Genomic DNA, 18,657 nt, shown 5'->3' on the forward strand with positions numbered 1-18,657 from the left:
CGCCCATTTCCGTGAGGTCCTGCCTCTCTTGAAGGGAGCTACGACCCCTCCGAGGCCCCATAGGGGACCATGTTTTTTTGTTTTTTTTTTGAGGAAAACCCCCGAGTCCTGCGGCTTTCGCGCACAGGACTAGGGGGGAAAAACCTCAGGAAGGGAAGGAAGTCGGGTCGAGGGACAAGAAAAACGCACAAGGGGGTAAGGTTAAGTTAAACGCGAAAAAGCTAAGATAAGTTAACGCGAAAAAGCTAAGATAAGTTAAACGCGAAAGGGAGAAGTTAAACGCGAAAGGTCTACCCTTAGTCAAGATTCACCGCAACGAAAGACCGCGGGCGTAGCACCCAGCGGTACCCTTGCGGGCACGCCGGGACATCCCGAAGGACGATATTTAACGCTACAACCTCCGTCCCTTCCCACGGGCGAGCCCAGTGGGTTAGACGTAAGGAACCACGCCCGCCGCCGGCGGCGGGCCCCGTTAGCCATCGATCCACGCGCAAAATGTCTCCGACAGAGGGTGACTTTATACTAGCGGGTGCTCAATAGCACCCGCACCTACCCCAAGTGAAGTGACCCCCAAGCACAAGCACAAATAGGACTTTACCCAAAGTCAACGGACTACCCCTCCGACCTCCCCACGGACAAATAGGATCGTCTCTACCCACACAAGTGCCCAAGGGTCAAGACATGTTGGAGCGTTTTTAGCAAAGCGAACAAGTTATACTAAATACGCGAGAGCTAGACACCTGGTTAGATTCACTATACGAAAGACCATGGCCGTAGATACCCTAAGGGGGCTCAAGGCCCCCGTCGGGAGACCCATAAGGTCCTGTTGCGGCCACAACTTGGGCCACCAACCACTGAGCAAGCTCAGCGGAAGAGGCGGAAGGGCAACCCCCGGCACCATGGTCTTAAGTCTAGCTGCACTAACCGGATGACTACTCTTATATGACTACTTGAATTAATATGCTCGACCCGACCAAAGGAATAGGAAAAGTAAGACAAACACAATGGAAAGTGAGAGGGAACAAAGCGAAACGAGAAGGAAGAAATGAAGATAGAAATAAAAAAGTGATGAAGTAGAAAAGTAAGGAATAGAGTTATAAAAGTGGAGAAGAAATGGGGAAAGAGATAGATAAGAAAGTGAAGAATGGAAGATAAAGAAATAAGGAAGTAAAGAAGAAATAAATATAAAAATAAAGGAAGGCTCGAAATGATTCCAAGAGACCAGTATAGGAGACCGGCTCGAGGAAGAATGAGCGCTCGGAGTCCGGGCACTGCCTCGAGCGCCCCCACCATCCGCCTGCTCCCACTCGCCGAGTCCTGCGCGACGAATTTGCGTGCACACAATTTTGGCCATCTTCCAGTACTTCTAAATATGCTTGGCCAGAGTTTCCGATTTCTAAGTGATAATATTTTACTTTATTGATTTAATTAGTTATTTTAATGTTCCTAACACCTAATTGATTAATATTTCAATTTGAACGTAATTTATTTTCAACAATCTACAATTTCAATTCAATTTTTATCTACTCTGTATATTCTGCGAGATTTTGATTTAGCCTCAATTTTAAATTTTTAATAAATTTTGAAAGTAAATTAAGACCCAATAGTATATACTACACGGGTGTCACGTTGGCACTGCACTTTCTTAAAAATATCTTTGAAATGTTTCACCAATAAGTTTTTTCAATAATTCTTGAGAAGTGCTATAGTTTCCAGTCTCGTTCTAAGGATTACTTTGGAGCCAGCAATGAGGTAGCGGAGAACCTCTGCCCGCCAAGGTAGTCGTTGGTGTTCACGTTTAGCTTGGGTACGACGGGATTCGCATTGTCGACGGAGGCGATAATCATAAAATCCTACTTCCAGACTCCCCGCTGCTATTTAGCGCCATGATTTTGATACCGCGTAAAATTGTAGCGTTGTGCATCTCCTTACTCATCTCTGCAGTAGGTATACTGCTATACAGTGCAATATGAAGTGGCAAGCGTCTGAACTACGTTGCTGTTTCTTATTTCCTATATATCATTGTGGCTTGTATAACTAATGTATTGCTGGGGGTTACAAATGGTTATATAGAGTACAAAATCTTAGTATACCAGTTATGTCAAAAAAACAGCAAAAAAAATCTTTGTCATCAAAGAAAGGACCAACCAAAGGACTGCGAAATGTTTTAGTACAACCCTTTGATAATTATTGGTAACTCAATCCTGACTTAACCTAAACTTTGCATACAATTGAAAATACACATATAAAAGATGCGGCATTGTATTACAATTGTATATAATGATTTACAATGTACAGTTATCTTTTGAATTAAATTGTAATCGAGTTTTAAGTTACATTTTAGAAGTTGTATAAATAAAATAGTATCTTATCGACATATTAGTATTCAAAATAAATTCGTACTCACTTTAATTCTTAGGCCAGTTTTAGAAGATGATAAGGATGCTTCTTTGAAAAATCTATTGAAGAGGTAAGCTGATAAATTAAATTTCTTCCTGAGAGGTTTCTCAACTGAACATAATGTGTTACAGATTATTGGTAGTATTAAAAAGGAATCCAGTAAATATATCTTGGGCAAAATTAAAAAAGATGACAAAAGAAGAACGTTTAGTAGCTAAAGAAGCTGCCAAAACTGAGGTATCCACTCTGGCTGATCAAAAAATAATGTACATAAAATTTCTTATTATTTTCATACACCTGATATGGAATTAAAATGTAATATAATGTATAATAATGTTAATTCAGTAACAGTACGGTGATAGGTGTTAATGCAGTTACCCGCTCATTGGAAAAGAATGCAGTATGCTGTGTATTGCTTGACGCAAACGTGGAACCAGTACTATTGATCAAGCATATAGTTAATATGGCACTAAAAAGGAATGTTCCTGTACTTTTAATACCTTTTCTAAAGTCAGTCACTGTCGAAACTATGAATTTTGCTACTGCAGCAATTGCATTTAAGGTAACATAGTGTAGTATAGTATTATCATAAGTTTATTTAATTCACTGTATTAGCATACTACATAATTATGAATTTTCTTCAGAATAATGTAGCCAAAGATGAAGCAAATTATTTTCATGAATTATTTAAAAAGATAGTGGATTTGGCTGCAAATTATCCAGTGCCAGATAAGGCTGTGAAGTTATTACAGGAGGACACTGAATCCCAAAATAAAGAATTGTTACACAATAATTCATGTGTAGAAACTGACCATAGTACAGACACAGACAAAAGTATTAAGCTGTTTACAGTGTCTACCAATGTTTACAAGTACAGAACATCAAGAAACGAAAGGGTATTTATACCAGAAAATGCCATGGAAATTCAAACACCAGGCAAAGTATGGACTGACTTTATAGCTGTAGACCAAAGTGTGGATACTACCATGAAGGTTGACAACAAAGGAAAGATGAGGAAGAATAAAAGATACATGGACATTCATGAAAAAAATGAAAATTCTCCTACAGTATCGAAATCTGCTCCAATGGATTTAGGCGATTTTATATCATTCGAGTCACAGCCCAAAGTAAGTAACAATGACGATAATAGTAACATTTTATATAAATCAAAAATTGGTGTATTGGGAAATAATGAGACATCGATGGAAGAACCAAATGATGATCCCAAAAGAAATAAAGCAGACACTAGTGATAAAAACATAAAATATATCCCTCTCAAAGTAAAACGTCTGAGAGGAAATAGTAATCGTAGAAAAGCCACCAAGACTTTGAAATTAAAGAAAAAATGACATGAAACATGAATCCCCGTTTAATAGATTAAGGTTGTTCTAGGAATGGAACTGATGGAAAAATACATGTATTTCTATACACAAATAGATACATTATATATACATTTTAATTTCTTTGACTTATGACATTTGACCATTAAATATTATTATGTATTATATATTACAGTAACTCAGTTGTATGTATAGCTAATATAAGAATAACCACATTAAATGTTCACCATTGCCAAAAGTAAGAAAAACTTTACGTATAAAATGGAACATCAAAACTGCACTTTGCAATGGTAACATTGTAAGTCTAATCAGGCAATTAATGATGATCAAATTATTGTAACTTAATAAACATAATTTGATATCAGATGCAAGGAGCCATCAGAAGTATATTGTTATACAGCAATTTTACAATAGAACTATCACACAGGCAACGTTGAACTTACAGAAGACTTAAACATTCTTGTAAAAAACATAAGGCTTGTTGTACCTCCAGGAATATGACTTACCAAGAACGACAGCATGGCAATGAGTTGTAGAACAGCACAAAGCACTGTCAAGGGTGTAGACTGCAAGTGTAAAGCAAAGTAGAGCGTACCAAAGAGTGTCCCGAAGTATGTCATAGTGAAACACCTACGTTCGACTGTAAACAGGGATTTGAGATAATTCATAGGACCCCACAAAAAGCAGAAACTGTAATCAGAAGAACAAAACTTCAAATTACTATCAATAACAAATATAAAAAAAATTTAATAAATTTTTACGTTACCTCATAAGAAAGAATAAACTCCCCAGCGAATATAATAGGGCAAATTTCCTTGCTTTTAGCAATAATACTGGAATGTAGATTGCTGACAAGCAAAAGCAAAGAATACCCATGAAAAAACAGAGTGCGAATGCTGTAAGTCTTTGCAGTCTTGTCTGAAACAATCAACACAATAATAATTATTAAATTATCAACTCAGCATTCCCAAAAAATACTAAAGACTATTCTATTCCCATAAAAACCATCAGTCCTGACAATCATGCTTAAGTTCTTATGAAATTCATTAAGGTTACAAAACACAAAACACTAACCATACTAGGACAGCAGTCTTTTTGAGTCTCCTTAAACCATCCTGCTTCCTCCTTATTCTGTTCGCCATTTCCACCGAACCATTTCCCCAAAGTTGGTTTAGGTAACGTGACCGAGGGTATCGGAATTTTGAATTGCTTTTCATTTTTGTTGCTTAAAAGATACTCGTTCAGCTCCTTGTTCAGATCGGCCATTTTGACACGTTACCATATTCATTGTTGATATAAAACATCGGTAAGGAAGTTATTCTCTTTATTGATACACTTGCATATATGTATAATCACAGCAAGTAGTGAAATACAAACTGGCCATTGTTTGATCACTGTCGATTTCGCATTGGCATACACAAAATTAAATACAATTTGAAAAAAAATATCACAAGGACAATTATTACCAATAATACGTTAATGGATTTTCAAACTTACATTTATTTAAACAAATCAACATTGACCTCATATTACGGGTTGTATATTGTATTGTTGTACAGATAATGCATCACTCTACACAGGCTAAATACTTCCTGTAACACGTCGTATCATTTAAAGTTTTGGATCACAAATCATTAATGGTAATAATAAATAGGAATAACAGGAAGTGATTCAGGGGTAGGACTAGGGGTTAATGCGGACGGGGAATGGGGCATCTTATTAAATGAACAAAAATTCTAGAAGATAAAAAACTTCTAGAAACAAGCGTCGTCTTAAATAACGTATAAGAAGCAAATCAACGATAATCAATAACAAATCATCACATATCGAGATACAATCCAACTATCCGTAAGGTTTTTCGGTTTTATTTAAATTATTTTCTTCTGCGATTTACCTCTAGGATTATTTTTTTCTTTTATCGAGACACACGTCAATCGTCGTTCACGTCCATTCAGAACGCATATATCCATTTCGCATGCGTAAAACTTTGTTTTCAGCTAATTCAAACTGCCGTACGATAAATCCTTAAATAATTCGTCGGACTGCAAATAATGTGTACACGGGATTACGTTTATTAATAATATTACGTAACGTCGGGGTATGCGATTGTGTCTTCTTTAACTATTTTGGCTTCAGCTGAGATTTTTGTTATATGCTAATGGCAGCACGGATACACTGTACTGTAGCATCACTTTATTTTTTTGTGGTTTTTCCCCATTTTGCTTAAGTATCTCTTTTTCTCTCTCTCTCTAACTTACGAGTAAAGCTTAGTTTTCATCTTTTTACTCCGTTTTCCATCCTATCATTCTGTCTCTCGCTCTCTCTCACTCTCTTATCAATGCTATCACGCAAAAATGTCGGAAAGATTAAACGTCATACGTGGAACAAAGCGAATTTTTGTCATACGACGCTTAGACCTGACGTGGCGTTCGCAAATATTCACGGATATCAGTGGAATGTTATTTCTTAATCTTTTTTTAAATTTCTTTTCCTTTTGTCGCTAAGCATTTTTTCTTCCCGCGTGCCTCGTTATCACTGAAACTTTCCATCCCATTGGTAAAACCATTGCTAAGACCGAGGAACAATGAGTCCAATCTCGATACGACAAGTGTTTGAGAATAGATAATAATAATTATTATTCTAATAATAATTGTTATTATCGTTAATAATAATAACATGAGATGCATATTCGTGCCGTTGAGATTAATGATAGTTAACGATAATAGCGTCAATAAAATCGAAGACGCGTTGCAGAAAAAAAATATATATAATGTACATTCAAGTGAAGAATATGGCGGTTTTCTAATTGTATTCAAATAAATAAATGTAGCTTACGGGAATGTATTTTATTACTATAGAGATCGATCGTGATTGATGATAGCGACTGCTCTTATCACGCGTAGAGCAACTTTAATATTGGAATGTTAAATTACATAGTCGAGTCGCACGAGATCGGATACACATTCCATGGGAACGTGGGGAATGCGCGAATATCACGCGCGTGTATACATATCGACGTTTAATATCAACTTATTATCGGTTTACGAATTGCAATGCATTCGCGTCACCTGACTCGCTCGCTTAACGACTAGAAACTAGATAATAGATAAGGGATGATATAAAGGCTTAGTGGATTACGGAATTGAAGTGACAAACAAAAATTATGAAAAAAAAAAAATAGAATGACAAAATTACGCGCTCGCGCGATTTTCAAAAAAAAAATTACACTTTCAGACTGGGATTTTTTGGACGTTGAGTTTCAAGAGAGTGAGAAGAAAAACCGGTCCCTCGTTACCTGCGCCACTGTATATGAATACGCCATTCGTAGATGATTCACAGTTACTTTTTCACAGTAACTTTTTTCACAGTTACATTGGCGCGGGCACAGGGGGCAACGAATTTTCGAATTTTCAACATCTGTACATTAGTCGATGAGAAGAATTTACGGACACGTAATACTAATTTTTCATTTGTTTAGTAATTTCTCTATAGTAATATTAACGTCCGCCACTGTCCACGGCGGTACGACAAAATGGCGGAGTCTTACTTCTCGATGTATTTATCGATCTAAGTTGTAATTCGAGAATGACCGCGAGTGAGGGAGAATGAGAGAAAGGGTTGATGAGAATGAGGTAAATGAGCGAACGGAGAAGACAAGAAAGAAAAATAGATGAAAAAAGGAAATAATGATAAATAAAGTAAGTGATCACAGTGGACGCCCTATAGTGAGACGAAAAAGTAAGAAAAAGATAAAGAATAATGAAGGAGTCGAGATACTCGCGGCTGTCGGTTCAATCAATGAATATCATCGTAACTTTAGTGTACGCCGGGCGCCAATGAAAAACGCAAGCGCGGGAAAACCCGTCAAGTTTAAAATTGGCACCTTAACGTAAACCGTATACAATCTAAAAAATACTGATGACCGACAATAAATATATTTAATCTAAGTGTGATATCGCGATCAGCGGTATCAATGGTTTTCTTCTTACCCTCAGTTACCACTTACGTAGCTAATTAAAACTGTCTTTAATCTAATTAATATTGCACGCGCCGGCACCGGGATCGCCGTCGTGTATAGTCAAATACGCGCGGCGATCCACCAACTAATAAATTACATGCGAGATTCGTGAACGGAATTGGCCACGGGCGATATACAATATGTACCTAAACATAATACACGTGGCATCCACGGGTCCCGCGTCGATCAATCGCTTTATGGATTCTCTTTTAAAAAGGAATAACAAATTTCATTATCGTGTTCGTCTCTCTTTCAAAGGGGATCCGTAAGAAAGAAAAGCCACCCCTTCCCTCCCCCCGGGGCAAAGAGTTGGATGAAACAAAAAAAAAGTCGTACGCGCATCACCCTCGCGTTAACAGACGCCGGCGGAGATGGACGCGGACAACAATCTTTTTTTTTATCTCAATGCACTTGGATTGTTTTTTGGTTTTCTGAGCGGTTTTATATATATTTATATTTTATGTATAAGTACGTTTCAAGTACGCTCCTTTGTCCTCATATTTACGGCTACTTATCGTCTAGCTCCTCGTTTAATTATTATTATTATCGTAATCAATGTTATCGTTACTATCATTAATAATAATCGGTACTCGTTAAACCTACGATCATTACCGTTTTTTTCATTTTCCTTTTCTAATATTGTATACTAGAACGTCACCCGACGACTGTAAGTCTTGTATATAATTTGTCTTTCGCGACCGGATCGTATCGTTATCACTCAATGTCATTACCTGGCTTCCGTATCGATTCGTTCATGCGCGCTAGAGTCCCGTCGCGAAGTACGCCATTTTTATTTTCAAAATTTTAAATAAAGTTCTCCAGGATTCGGTGGCGTTCGCGTCCTACGACTGATCATCGAATTCTCACCAGCCCTCAAGCTTCGCAGTAGGTTCGCGTCGTCTACTCACCCTTAAATATCGAAGGACGAAGAGAAGTACACTTTTAGCCCTACCCGTTGGTACTAGGCCTTCGAGAGAGTCAAATCGGCCGATCAGGCCCAAAGTGGGCCTTAATCAGTTACTCACACGGTAGTCACATACTGGCACATCTCGTTCGCATCCGAGAGGAGACTTTCGGCGAACCAAGGTTTACTGTATTTGGGACCCTCCTCGCTACGGGCCCGATGGGGCTTACGATGTGACTCTTTGATACGATGACGGGGCACTTCCTCGCTAAGGGACCTTTTGGTAGCATCGATACCAGGCACTTCAAGAAGTGCCTTGGATCTCACGAGCTGAGGTCGCTGACGACCTCGGGTCTCCTCCGAGGAGGCGCGGGTCGCGATGACGCGTCGACGAGGTTCGGCTGGTGCCTCGGATTCCCTGAGCTCCGACTTGGTCCTGGAATCCTTACGCATCCTTGAGATGATGCTGCGACTCTTAACGGGTTGCGGGGGTGGTGAGTATCTCTTGATCGGGGTACGTTCCTGGGGTGACCAGACGGGCGTCGAGAGGTCCTGCGACATGAACTTCGCCACGGGTCTTTCGGGCGTTTCCGGCGGCGTGTCGTCCCGCCATGCACCCTGATATATTGGAAACGGTGAGATCATGTTCAGCAGCCTCCAGCGGGTCTCTTCGGACTCGTCCTCGACCTCTTCCTCGCGACACGGCGTCGGTTTCGGCGGTGGGAAGCTCGTTGGTGTCACATGGCGAAACGGCGACCAGGTCTGCGTATCCGGTTGATCATCAGGATGGAGTGTGTCCATTGTCGGTGAGTCGTCGTAGGGGGTCCATTTGATCTCACTGATGCGCTTCTGCTCGCGCTTCTTTATACCGACGTTTGGCAGTGGTGAGTGACCTTGATAAGGGGCCCACTTGGCGTCCGTTATCGTTATCTCGGGCGAGATCAGACGCTTTACTATCTTGTCGTTGGGCTTCAGAAGGAGATTGGTGCCTTCCGGTTCCGGGGATAGACTCTTCTGCCTCGTCGACGACTTATAACGCTCTTTGAGGCTCCTACTCTTGGGCTCGTACGAGGGTGCTTGATCCTTTGGCCATCGGGCTTCCTTCTTCTCCGCCGGTAAAGAGAAATGCGTCTTTACCGCCCACTTTGACCTGGCAACCTTACGATCGTTAACCGGACTCCTTATCTGCTCCTTTTCTCGATTCTTGCTCGACGCCTCTCGGCTGCTCTTCTTCTCCTTCTCCCACTTTGGATCTTCGCTCGCGTGTTTCTTCAACCCGTGCCTTTCCACGGGTATACCTTTACTCTCCTCCACGTTCAGCGACCTGGAGTGGACGATCTTCCGTTCAGGCTCCTTTGTCACCATCCTCGCGTCATCATCCACCAGCGATGACTTCTTCTTGGGACAGCCGCACCGAGGCTTCGGATTAGGTAGAGCGTCGGGTACCTGAAGTGTCCACCTGGCCTCGCGCCCCATACGCGCGTCATCACTATTGTGCTTTCTGAGATCATGCGAATTGTCATCGGGTCGCAAGCTCCACTTGTCTGTCTCAGCACTGTGATGCTTCCTAAGATCACCCCGTTCAGGTCTCTTCTCCTCGGGAGTCAAGCTGTGACAGCTGCACTTGCTCTTGGCGCTTCTAGCTAAGTCAACGTCCGTCCTAGATGTGTGTAAGGCCCAACGGTACTCGGTATCCTCACTGGCGTGCTTGCGTAGGTCCCAAATCGCGTCGTCCGGTGAAAGGAAGCTCCCGGGCCACCTGGTGTCGATGCTACGATGCTTTCGCAGATCAGCTACTTGCCTTCCGGCTCCAGGTTGCTCGCAGCTGCATCTACGTAATAATTTCTCTGCCGCAGAAACCGGTTCGATCGCATCCAGGTCCTCGATCGTGTAGGACGCCACAGGTCGACGAGCGCCGCAAGAACAGACTCTATGCGTCTCGTCGTCCTGGGCGTCCTGGGTCACCGAGGTCGAAGTCGACGCAGACGGGTCAGGCTGCGAATGCCGCTCCTCGGTCACCCGGTCGTCAGAGGGTCGTGAGCTCGCAGCCGTGCCTGGCGATGCGCACCAGCAGGTGTGTGTAGCTCCGTCAAGCTGCCTTGGTGGGAACCGCGACTCCGGAGACGACGAGGCTCCGGTCCAGTCCACTTCCAGATAGGCTCCCACGTTCGCCGGTTCCGCAAGCCTGTTATCAGCGCCAGGTCATCATCAAATTCATACTCTAATCCACCTACCTCATACAAAATATCATCCACGACCACGTACCTTCAACTCGGTGAAGATCTCCGTGAAGAATCCTGGCTCGCTGTTGATGCGCAGCATCTTGGAGCTCAGCCGATTTACGACGAGGAGACATCGATCCCAAAATTTATCCTTGTTATCTTCCACCAGGAACGGCTTAAGGGGATAACTGATCTCGTTGCCCATGTAGCTGTAGCTCAGGTACAGGCACGTCAGGACCGTCGCCTGGAGTTCTCTCTCCGACACTTCGTCCCCGTCGACAAGCTCTCTCACCAGCATGTACACGAACACCACGTTGGCCGGATTTATAAATGCGACATCCTGCAACAAAGTTATATCATCCATCATAGAAAAAAAGGACAAGATAGACCTCCAAAAAAAAAAAAAACATACAAAAGTTCATCGTTTTAACAAATCATCATAATTCCATAAGTCACAGCAATAACCTGAAATCAGGACGCAATGATTCACCAGCAGTATCATCTTACGCGACACCTTCGTAAATTGAAATCAATCCCCTCTGGACGTTCGTCAAATCGATACGTCATTTTCCCAAAGTCCAACCCGTTTCCTGGCGATACCGAAACGACTTGCAAAGCCAGTACACGTAAATAAACCAGCCACCACAGTGTAAATAAAACAATAAATAGCCCCCATTAATGGCCCCAATAAGGTGTTCGATAATAATAAAAAAATCATTACGCCCCCACAGAGGACCAGTTGGTCCTGCTCCAGAAACCGAGTCCTTCGGACTTCTTATAAAATCAGGACGTTGTACCCATGTACACGTATACGTAATATACCCGTAAGTATATTACACATAAATATACATCTATCGCCGATGCATAAACTCCGATCCAGCTAGATGCTAGAACAAAGTGCATCGGCTGGCTGGGGGTTGCACGAGGCAGGTAACTAACGCACCAGTGTAGGTGCATTACCGTGAGGCCCCGCAGTGACCCGGGAGGATCGATGCCCTCGATACATTATATCTTCACTGAAACCAGCAACCTGCTGCCGGGCACCTGGTTCTCTGGCTGCCTTACAGCGACGGCCCTGGTTACCCTGGCAGCCGATACCTTCGTAAACCACATAGACCCTACCTCCACTACCATCCTTAACAACCTAACCCGCAGCCACCCTCAGCTTGGGATCTCCGATAGGCGCATCGATATTGCGCCACGCTGCACTTTGTCACACGTGACAGGCAACACCTAGTTTCCTTTGATTATCAGCGCCCCGTAATGCGTGAACGTGCGGCTGATTTTCAAAGTAACGTGGAAGAAAAAAAAAAAAAATCCCAAGCAACAGAAAAAGGAGAGAAGTGGCTTATGCGACAGCGATCTGCGTTGCTGGTACGTTAACAGGGGTGATTGGGACCGTAGGGGTGGATTCGAAAAAAAAAAAATTCTAAACTTATCGTTAAGCGCTAAAGCAGGGAGAACGGGCAATGATAAAAAATAAAAAATTCTACTTCTAGCTAGGGGTAGATTTTATTCGAGGGGTAACAAACGTACCGAGCGTAGCTAAACGCTGAGAAAAATATCGCAAGGTTTTTTTTTCTTTTCAGGTCTAACGCCTACTGGACGTCGCGAGGTGGATAAACGTGGGGTTGGGACGTCGGTGGGGCGGTCGATATTCGCAGGGGTGAGCGCCCTGCCCTGCCCTGCTCGAGCGAGGCTGGTCGAGTCGTTCTATCGTCGTTAACGTTTCAATCGAGTTTACCGAGACCGAAGCATCTTCCAGGCATATCGGTAACTGCAATTAGTCTACCGATAAGAAATTCTCGGATACCCGCAACTACCCCTAAATATTTCGATTTCATACCCGATGTACGTTGTGGGCTTGAAAAATTAATTTTCAAGTGTCCGCTGGATCTTTTGAAAAAATTCTTCCATATATCTCTGGCATAGCTGCCAACCTGCGTTGCGTCGGGTTGGTACGTTTATCCAATAGATTGTCGGGTAATTCGAAATTGGCTGGAATTAGCCTATTTCCAGGATACAGGTATACGTCGGGTACGTTTACGGTTATTCGATTAGAACCGCAAATCTAGCTTCGCGTACATAACGTCTATACGTAGAATATTACGTCTTTCTTTTGGCTTCTGCGACCGACCAGGAAAAACCATCGTAAACACGTGTTCGGGAGATTCGAGAGAATTCGTAGCCATGGGTAAACCTGTAGGGGTTCTCTCTTAATTAGATTGTACGCCGGGGTCGTAGCCCGTCGGCTGTTTTCACGTCTAGACGAAAAAGATGATCGCGCTCGACATGTGCTCGCATCATGCGTGATACCGTAATGACTCTGAGACACGTTATGTTGTCTCAAGATTCACACGTACTGCGAATAAAGAGCCTGACCATAGATACAGGTATACCGTACGGTATAAGTCAAGCGAAGCTAAATATAAAAGACATGGTGAATTATCGATAAAACAATTGGATCGAATTGCGAAGCAAGTATTTCGACTGTCATTCAATTTAGCATATTAATTCTGCATACCAAACAGGTTAAAAATTATTAGTGACATATCGGATATACGTATATGTAACAATAATCGGCCAGGTGGAAGTTGCGAAAGAGGTCAAAGTTTTTTTTTTTTTTTTTTTTGAAATGTCAAAAGTAACAGACACGTCACCCTGTATACCCTTACGCTTTTGTTTTTCGTCATAAATCGTATCGTTACTCGCATAACTTCCAGTCCAATAACCGGCTGGATATAAGGACTTCTGGATGGATCAATATCGACGGATCCAACGACGTGGAAACTAAGTAGGACGAAAGTTTGATTGTTGTCTTGGCAGCACTGTTATTTGAGTTACGAATAAGTCAGCTGTTCGGTGAAGGAGGGTGTCTCGACCGTATTATATTCTTTTTCCCTTTGTCGTCGAAAAGCTCGGCGCTGCGTTTCCGTCGCGACGCGTGATCGAAGCGTCGCTTTCTAAGAGAGCGTCGCGACGCAACGAATCGTACATGAAATTGATTGGGTTTAGTCTTAATAGATCCATATTGCATACATGTATATATATATAGTTACAGGTAGATAATAGTAAGGCTTTCTATAGTGTGTTCTAATAATACCGAACATACTTGTCTACGTTCCTATATCGGATAGATGTATAGCGACTATAGCAACGGACGCCCTTACCATTTCTCATGGCTTTAACAGGGGATGAAACAACCCTTGGTATACATATACATATATATGAATTTTTTTACCGACAGATCTCGTTCGACCATTTCTCTAAGGGAATCCACCCTTAGCGTCATCCCTTGCGTAGAGGGCGCTTATCCATCCCTTAGCCAATTAAAATACGCCAGCATCACTAAGGGGGTGAGTGGCCCCAGCATTTTTCCACACGTCCCCAAGGAAGGGAGGAGGAGGAGGAGGAGGAGAGGGGGGGGAGCTATGCGACGTTGCCGTTCTTACACGTGACCATCCCTCAAAACCTGGCAGCACCCTTTTCGGCCCTTCTGGTACATAGCGACGCATCCCTTAGAAACTTCGGGGGTTCTCAAGATTAGTCTAGCCTAGGGCCCTACGCGCTGAGAAGCCGTCCCTGACGCATATGAAATCATTGAAGATTCTTCCCGAAGAAAAAAGAAATTCCTTTTCCACCCTTCCCTACGTATAAATCGGTGAGGCGAGGACTCGCTGAAAAATATGACGTAATAACCGCGAAGAGGGTGGACGAGTCTGTTATTTTTCACCGACAACAAAAAATTTCACAGGCTAGCCAAGACGCAGGGGTGTCGCATGGGATCGCTTAAAAGGGGCACCGGAGTCTTTAAAGGGTGAAATCTTTTCGAAGGTACACGCGACGCTATAATGAACTATACGTTTATGTATACTTACTGCACTCTATGTACGTGCAATTAGGGGTGCGCGTGGTGCCGCCGCTCAATATTCAGGCGACGCCTTCATTCTTTGCGGGGGTCGCGGTGGACGGTCCAAACCGCAAAATCAATTACGAAAATGATACGCCTTGAGCGCGAAGGGCTAATTAATATTTAAAAAAAAAAAAAAAAATTTCTCCTTCCCTCAGACGATTTAGAGGGTGGAACGAATATATGTATATATGCACACCCCCTAAATTGTATATATACCGAATATGCTATGTGTAGCATATACGTAGATATACGTATGGAGCGAACGAAGCGAGAGACATTTTATCGACTGGCTGTCTCGGTACCCACGCAAGAATCAAGACTCGTGAGACGCCATTTGTATTACGCCACGAAAACGTACGTGGTGAAATATATCAGTGTTAATTGTAATTGGGGAATATAAATATTTCGAGGAGGTAAAGTATAGACGCGTAAGATTAATTTTTGTATGGCAAGTAATTCAAGTCGAGTCTTTACGTAAATTGATATTATTTTAAGAAAATCAGTGAACGGGTCTTCGGCCATTTTGACTCTGTAATTTATATCGTTACTCCCTGCCGAGATTCGAACTTGTGCATGCAGACTGGTATTACGTGACATCAATTGTCTCTAATTAGGGTACTGGGCTATTTTAAGACGAGTCAACGAAAGTCTACGGGCTTTGTATGCTTTGGATAATATATCGTCATCCATTGTGTACACTCTAAGTGAATCTTTCTCGCGTCCGTGTGTATTAGGTCATTCGTCTTTCTAATTGTTCAATCATTGCCACCACGCACCATATGGAGAAAGCATGACTAGAGTCACGGGTTGTTCGACCCTTCCGCTAATACCCAGTATGACATATTGCCAGTGGCCGTGCATTATTCCCGCCATGTTGCGAGTCCCTAGGGATAAGACGAACCAGACCTAAAGACGGGGGAATCCCCGAAGTCGAGCCAGCCAACGGTGAATGGCATGGTAGCGGATCGAAAGGCGCATGCGCGTCTGATATTACCTTCCAGTGAAAATAATAAAGGGAGAAACAATAGAATTACGTATATTTTATAAATGGGTATTTGAGGCGGATATTTTGGACTCACCTGCCAGCCCTGGAGGAGGAGACTCCTGTCGACGGTCCTGAGCCACATCACCGCGTCGCCCGCTTGGAAATCACGCAACCGCGTGCACTTCCCGTGAAGATAAACGCCGAGGCACTTGAGCAATTCTGAGGTGGACGCCTGGATTACGGTTTTCCTCGGTCCTGGGGGTAGAGGCTTCTGCACCAGTTTGTCGCACGTGTGATTGTGCGACGTGTGATTGTTGTTCGATGCCGGTGGCTTTGTCTGGGTTGAAATAGGTAAAAGGCATGAGAAAAGGTGGGGGTAAGGAAATATTTTGCTGATAAAAAATTTTGAAAAAATATTTTTAATACTCAAACTGACCTGCGGCGTCTGTATATTCTTGTTCTTGTCGACGATGGGAATGTTGTCAAGAGGCTGTCTGAAGGTGTTGTTCTTGTTCCTGTTGTCGAGCTTCTTCTTATTGTTGTTGGTAGTGCTAAACCGCTTCCATGATAGTGCATTGATGAAGAGCGAGTGTTTCTTGAGATTCTTCTCGAGTGCATTCTTCTCGGATATAATGCGCGCGTTGTCGTTGTTCAGGTTTATGTTGTTGTTCTGCAAGGAATTGTTGTTGGGCTGTTTCGTCGGCGCAGGCGCAACGGAGGCGACGCTCTTGTTCTCCCTGTTCTTGGCGTTGTTCAACTGCTCGTAGTTGAAGTTGTTCAGGGTGAAGTCTGCCGGATGTTGATGACTGGTCGGAGGATAGACGGAACCCCGTCGGTCCCTGGGACTGAACGACAGGACGGTACCCATGTTTGGGTTGCGCGTGGACTCGGTCTGCTGGGCTGATTGAGTCTGGGTCCCGGTCTGGGTCAGAACCGGTACGGGAGGCTGGACCGTGACTTGCGGCGGAGGTGGTGGAGGTGGCGGTCGGGCTGGGCTCGGAGATGTTATTCGCGGAGGTGGCGGAGGCGCTCGCGGTACGGACGTCTCCCGTGAGGGTCCCGTCAGCGAGGTCGCATCCCCTGGCTCTATGGCCTCCTCCACGACGGGACCCACCACTTCGCTCAGCCGACCTCCCAGCCTGCTGCCTTCTTCCTGCGTTCAGGAAAGCGCCGCTTCCGCACGCTCTCTTGCGCTAAGAGAGCGCGGGAACGAATATGGCCGACGGCTGACCCGATCAATACCCAAAACTAGACTGGCTCGTCTTCTTCGTTGGGATCGTCGAGGCGCTACTATTTTCTATTTTTTCTTTTTTTTTTCCTTTTCCTTACTCCGACTCTCCCGTCGACTCCAATATTTATCCTTGCGGATGATCGCCGAACGAACCTCCGGACGGCTGATGATCTTCAAGTAGAACAATATATATATTACACACTGTACTCGAGATGGACGTTTAACCCGCCACGTTATTTTTTTTTTAACACCTTTGTCTAATACAACGATATACCGTATTACACTTATACCGATACCATACACGATTTCTGGTATCAAATTACGACGAATCTACTGTATATTATTACCGATATTATTATTATACTTCCAGGACACGTAACACCATTAGAATATCCCTGTTAAATATGACTACCCCTTTGAACCGTCTTTGGGTCGTGAAATTCTCAAGACACGCCTCGTACCTGCATACCAGATAGGACCGGTGCTCCCGAGTCTATCACAGCCCCCGGTATGAACTCGGGGAAAAAAAAATTCGTTATCACTATCACAGACTACCGTCGTTATCAGTATACCGCATGGTTCTCGGTCCTCAAAATTATTTACTACTGCCTCGTTAAACGGTATCTTCATCCGGCACGGGGACGCGTGTCCTTCCGGTGAATTTAAAGAAAGATCCTACGCGGTGCACTCGAACGACTAACGATCCAAATGTTATCCTCCCCTACCGCGCCCGCCCCCCTTTCTCTAATCCTTTTACCCGATTATTTCTCTACCTTGAGACTTTCGATCTAGCAGGGCTCCGATGTACCCGTTAGACTCTCGGATACACTGGGTAGAGCTGCAAACTCCTGTCGCACCTCGCTGCCAGTGCGCCGCTCCGGCCTCTCCGTGCCCCAAGACGTACGCCCCTTACGATTTCGTGCGCGCGCAATCGTTCGATAAACGCAAACGGCGAACGTCGATTGTCGGGGGTGGCGTAGGGTAGCCGACTATGTAGCTGACGTGACTATAGACACCCCCGGCCTTCCTACACGGAGTTGGCTCGCTTCGTAAACACTACGGGGTTTCTGCGTCTCGACTGCTTTCCAGCCTGCAGGAGCCGACTGGGTGGCTAGTTGGCCTAGCTACCCTTACTGGGGCCAGCCCCTGTGCGAGAAGGTCGAAGACCTTTTTGCTTAGAGAAGTATTGGCTAGGGTGTTCTCGGGAGATTGCATCAGAATCGTCAAGACGCGACGAGGTATTGACGAATTATTCGAGGGTTGGAAAAAAAATTTAATTAGGGCCACGACAGGGTAGTTATTGTAAATGAGGATAGAGGGAGGGAGATGCGGAGTTTTTGGAACGCGTGAAAATGGCTGAGAGAGAGAGAGAGAGAGAGAGAGAGAGAGAGAGAGAGAGAGAGAGAGAGAGAGCTAGGAGACCTTGCTGGGGTAAGAAGCGACGAAAACACCCTCATAAATCAATCACTGTTTCTCTCTTCCTTTGAGTTTCATCCCTTTGGTTTATACGATAGCACTGCGCAAGGGTGGTTTTCCTTTATAACTTCGATGTTTACTACGGATGTTCATCCTGTACTTGGGATCAGGTTTGACGATGGGTATAGTCTGCTTTGCAAATAAGGGATGTTTGTATCGTTGGGTCGG

At 43.7% G+C, this 18,657-nt stretch overlaps 4 protein-coding genes across 8 annotated transcripts; 1 reads left to right on the forward strand and 3 right to left on the reverse strand.

Moving 5' to 3' along the window:
• The first annotated feature begins 1,912 nt into the window (after window positions 1-1,912).
• LOC107273876 (ribonuclease P protein subunit p38) lies at window positions 1,913-4,244 on the forward strand. 3 transcript variants are annotated; one of them, XM_025091178.1, is made up of 6 exons: window positions 1,984-2,193; window positions 2,420-2,470; window positions 2,532-2,666; window positions 2,746-2,962; window positions 3,045-3,527; window positions 4,106-4,244. In XM_025091178.1, exons 1-6 carry the CDS (start codon window positions 2,099-2,101, stop codon window positions 4,175-4,177), a joined length of 1,053 nt encoding a protein of 350 aa, XP_024946946.1. In that variant the 5' UTR covers window positions 1,984-2,098; the 3' UTR covers window positions 4,178-4,244. The 3 variants fall into 3 exon arrangements, with proteins under 3 accessions (XP_015607958.1, XP_024946946.1, XP_015607957.1); XM_015752472.2 differs by lacking the exons at window positions 1,984-2,193; window positions 4,106-4,244 and adding an exon at window positions 1,913-1,977 and having other exon boundaries at window positions 3,045-3,910; XM_015752471.1 differs by lacking the exon at window positions 4,106-4,244 and having other exon boundaries at window positions 3,045-3,910.
• On the reverse strand, window positions 4,095-5,042 carry LOC107273880 (protein transport protein SFT2). Of its 2 annotated transcripts, XM_015752482.2 has the most exons (4): window positions 4,815-5,042; window positions 4,507-4,658; window positions 4,375-4,430; window positions 4,095-4,306 (listed from the first exon to the last, which is right to left on the reverse strand). In XM_015752482.2, exons 1-4 carry the CDS (start codon window positions 5,004-5,006, stop codon window positions 4,191-4,193), a joined length of 516 nt encoding a protein of 171 aa, XP_015607968.1. In that variant the 5' UTR covers window positions 5,007-5,042; the 3' UTR covers window positions 4,095-4,190. The 2 variants fall into 2 exon arrangements, with proteins under 2 accessions (XP_015607968.1, XP_015607967.1); XM_015752481.2 differs by having other exon boundaries at window positions 4,095-4,430.
• A 5-nt stretch (window positions 5,043-5,047) lies between these two features.
• LOC107273875 (serine/arginine repetitive matrix protein 1-like) lies at window positions 5,048-10,747 on the reverse strand. Its single transcript, XM_015752470.2, has 2 exons — window positions 5,238-10,747; window positions 5,048-5,134 (listed from the first exon to the last, which is right to left on the reverse strand). The coding sequence occupies exon 1, from the start codon at window positions 10,136-10,138 to the stop codon at window positions 8,780-8,782; it is 1,359 nt and encodes a 452-aa protein (XP_015607956.1). The 5' UTR covers window positions 10,139-10,747; the 3' UTR covers window positions 5,048-5,134; window positions 5,238-8,779.
• LOC107273878 (cyclin-dependent kinase 5 activator 1) lies at window positions 10,708-18,344 on the reverse strand. 2 transcript variants are annotated; one of them, XM_025091179.1, is made up of 4 exons: window positions 17,787-18,344; window positions 15,877-17,184; window positions 10,928-11,224; window positions 10,708-10,847 (listed from the first exon to the last, which is right to left on the reverse strand). In XM_025091179.1, exons 2-4 carry the CDS (start codon window positions 16,648-16,650, stop codon window positions 10,752-10,754), a joined length of 1,167 nt encoding a protein of 388 aa, XP_024946947.1. In that variant the 5' UTR covers window positions 16,651-17,184; window positions 17,787-18,344; the 3' UTR covers window positions 10,708-10,751. The 2 variants fall into 2 exon arrangements, with proteins under 2 accessions (XP_024946947.1, XP_024946948.1); XM_025091180.1 differs by lacking the exon at window positions 17,787-18,344 and having other exon boundaries at window positions 15,877-16,119; window positions 16,219-17,184.
• Between the last annotated feature and the right edge of the window lie 313 nt (window positions 18,345-18,657).

This window comes from Cephus cinctus, unplaced genomic scaffold (assembly GCF_000341935.2).
Source record: "Cephus cinctus unplaced genomic scaffold, Ccin1 Ccin1_scaffold1857, whole genome shotgun sequence".
Taxonomy (NCBI): Eukaryota; Metazoa; Arthropoda; class Insecta; order Hymenoptera; family Cephidae; genus Cephus; species Cephus cinctus.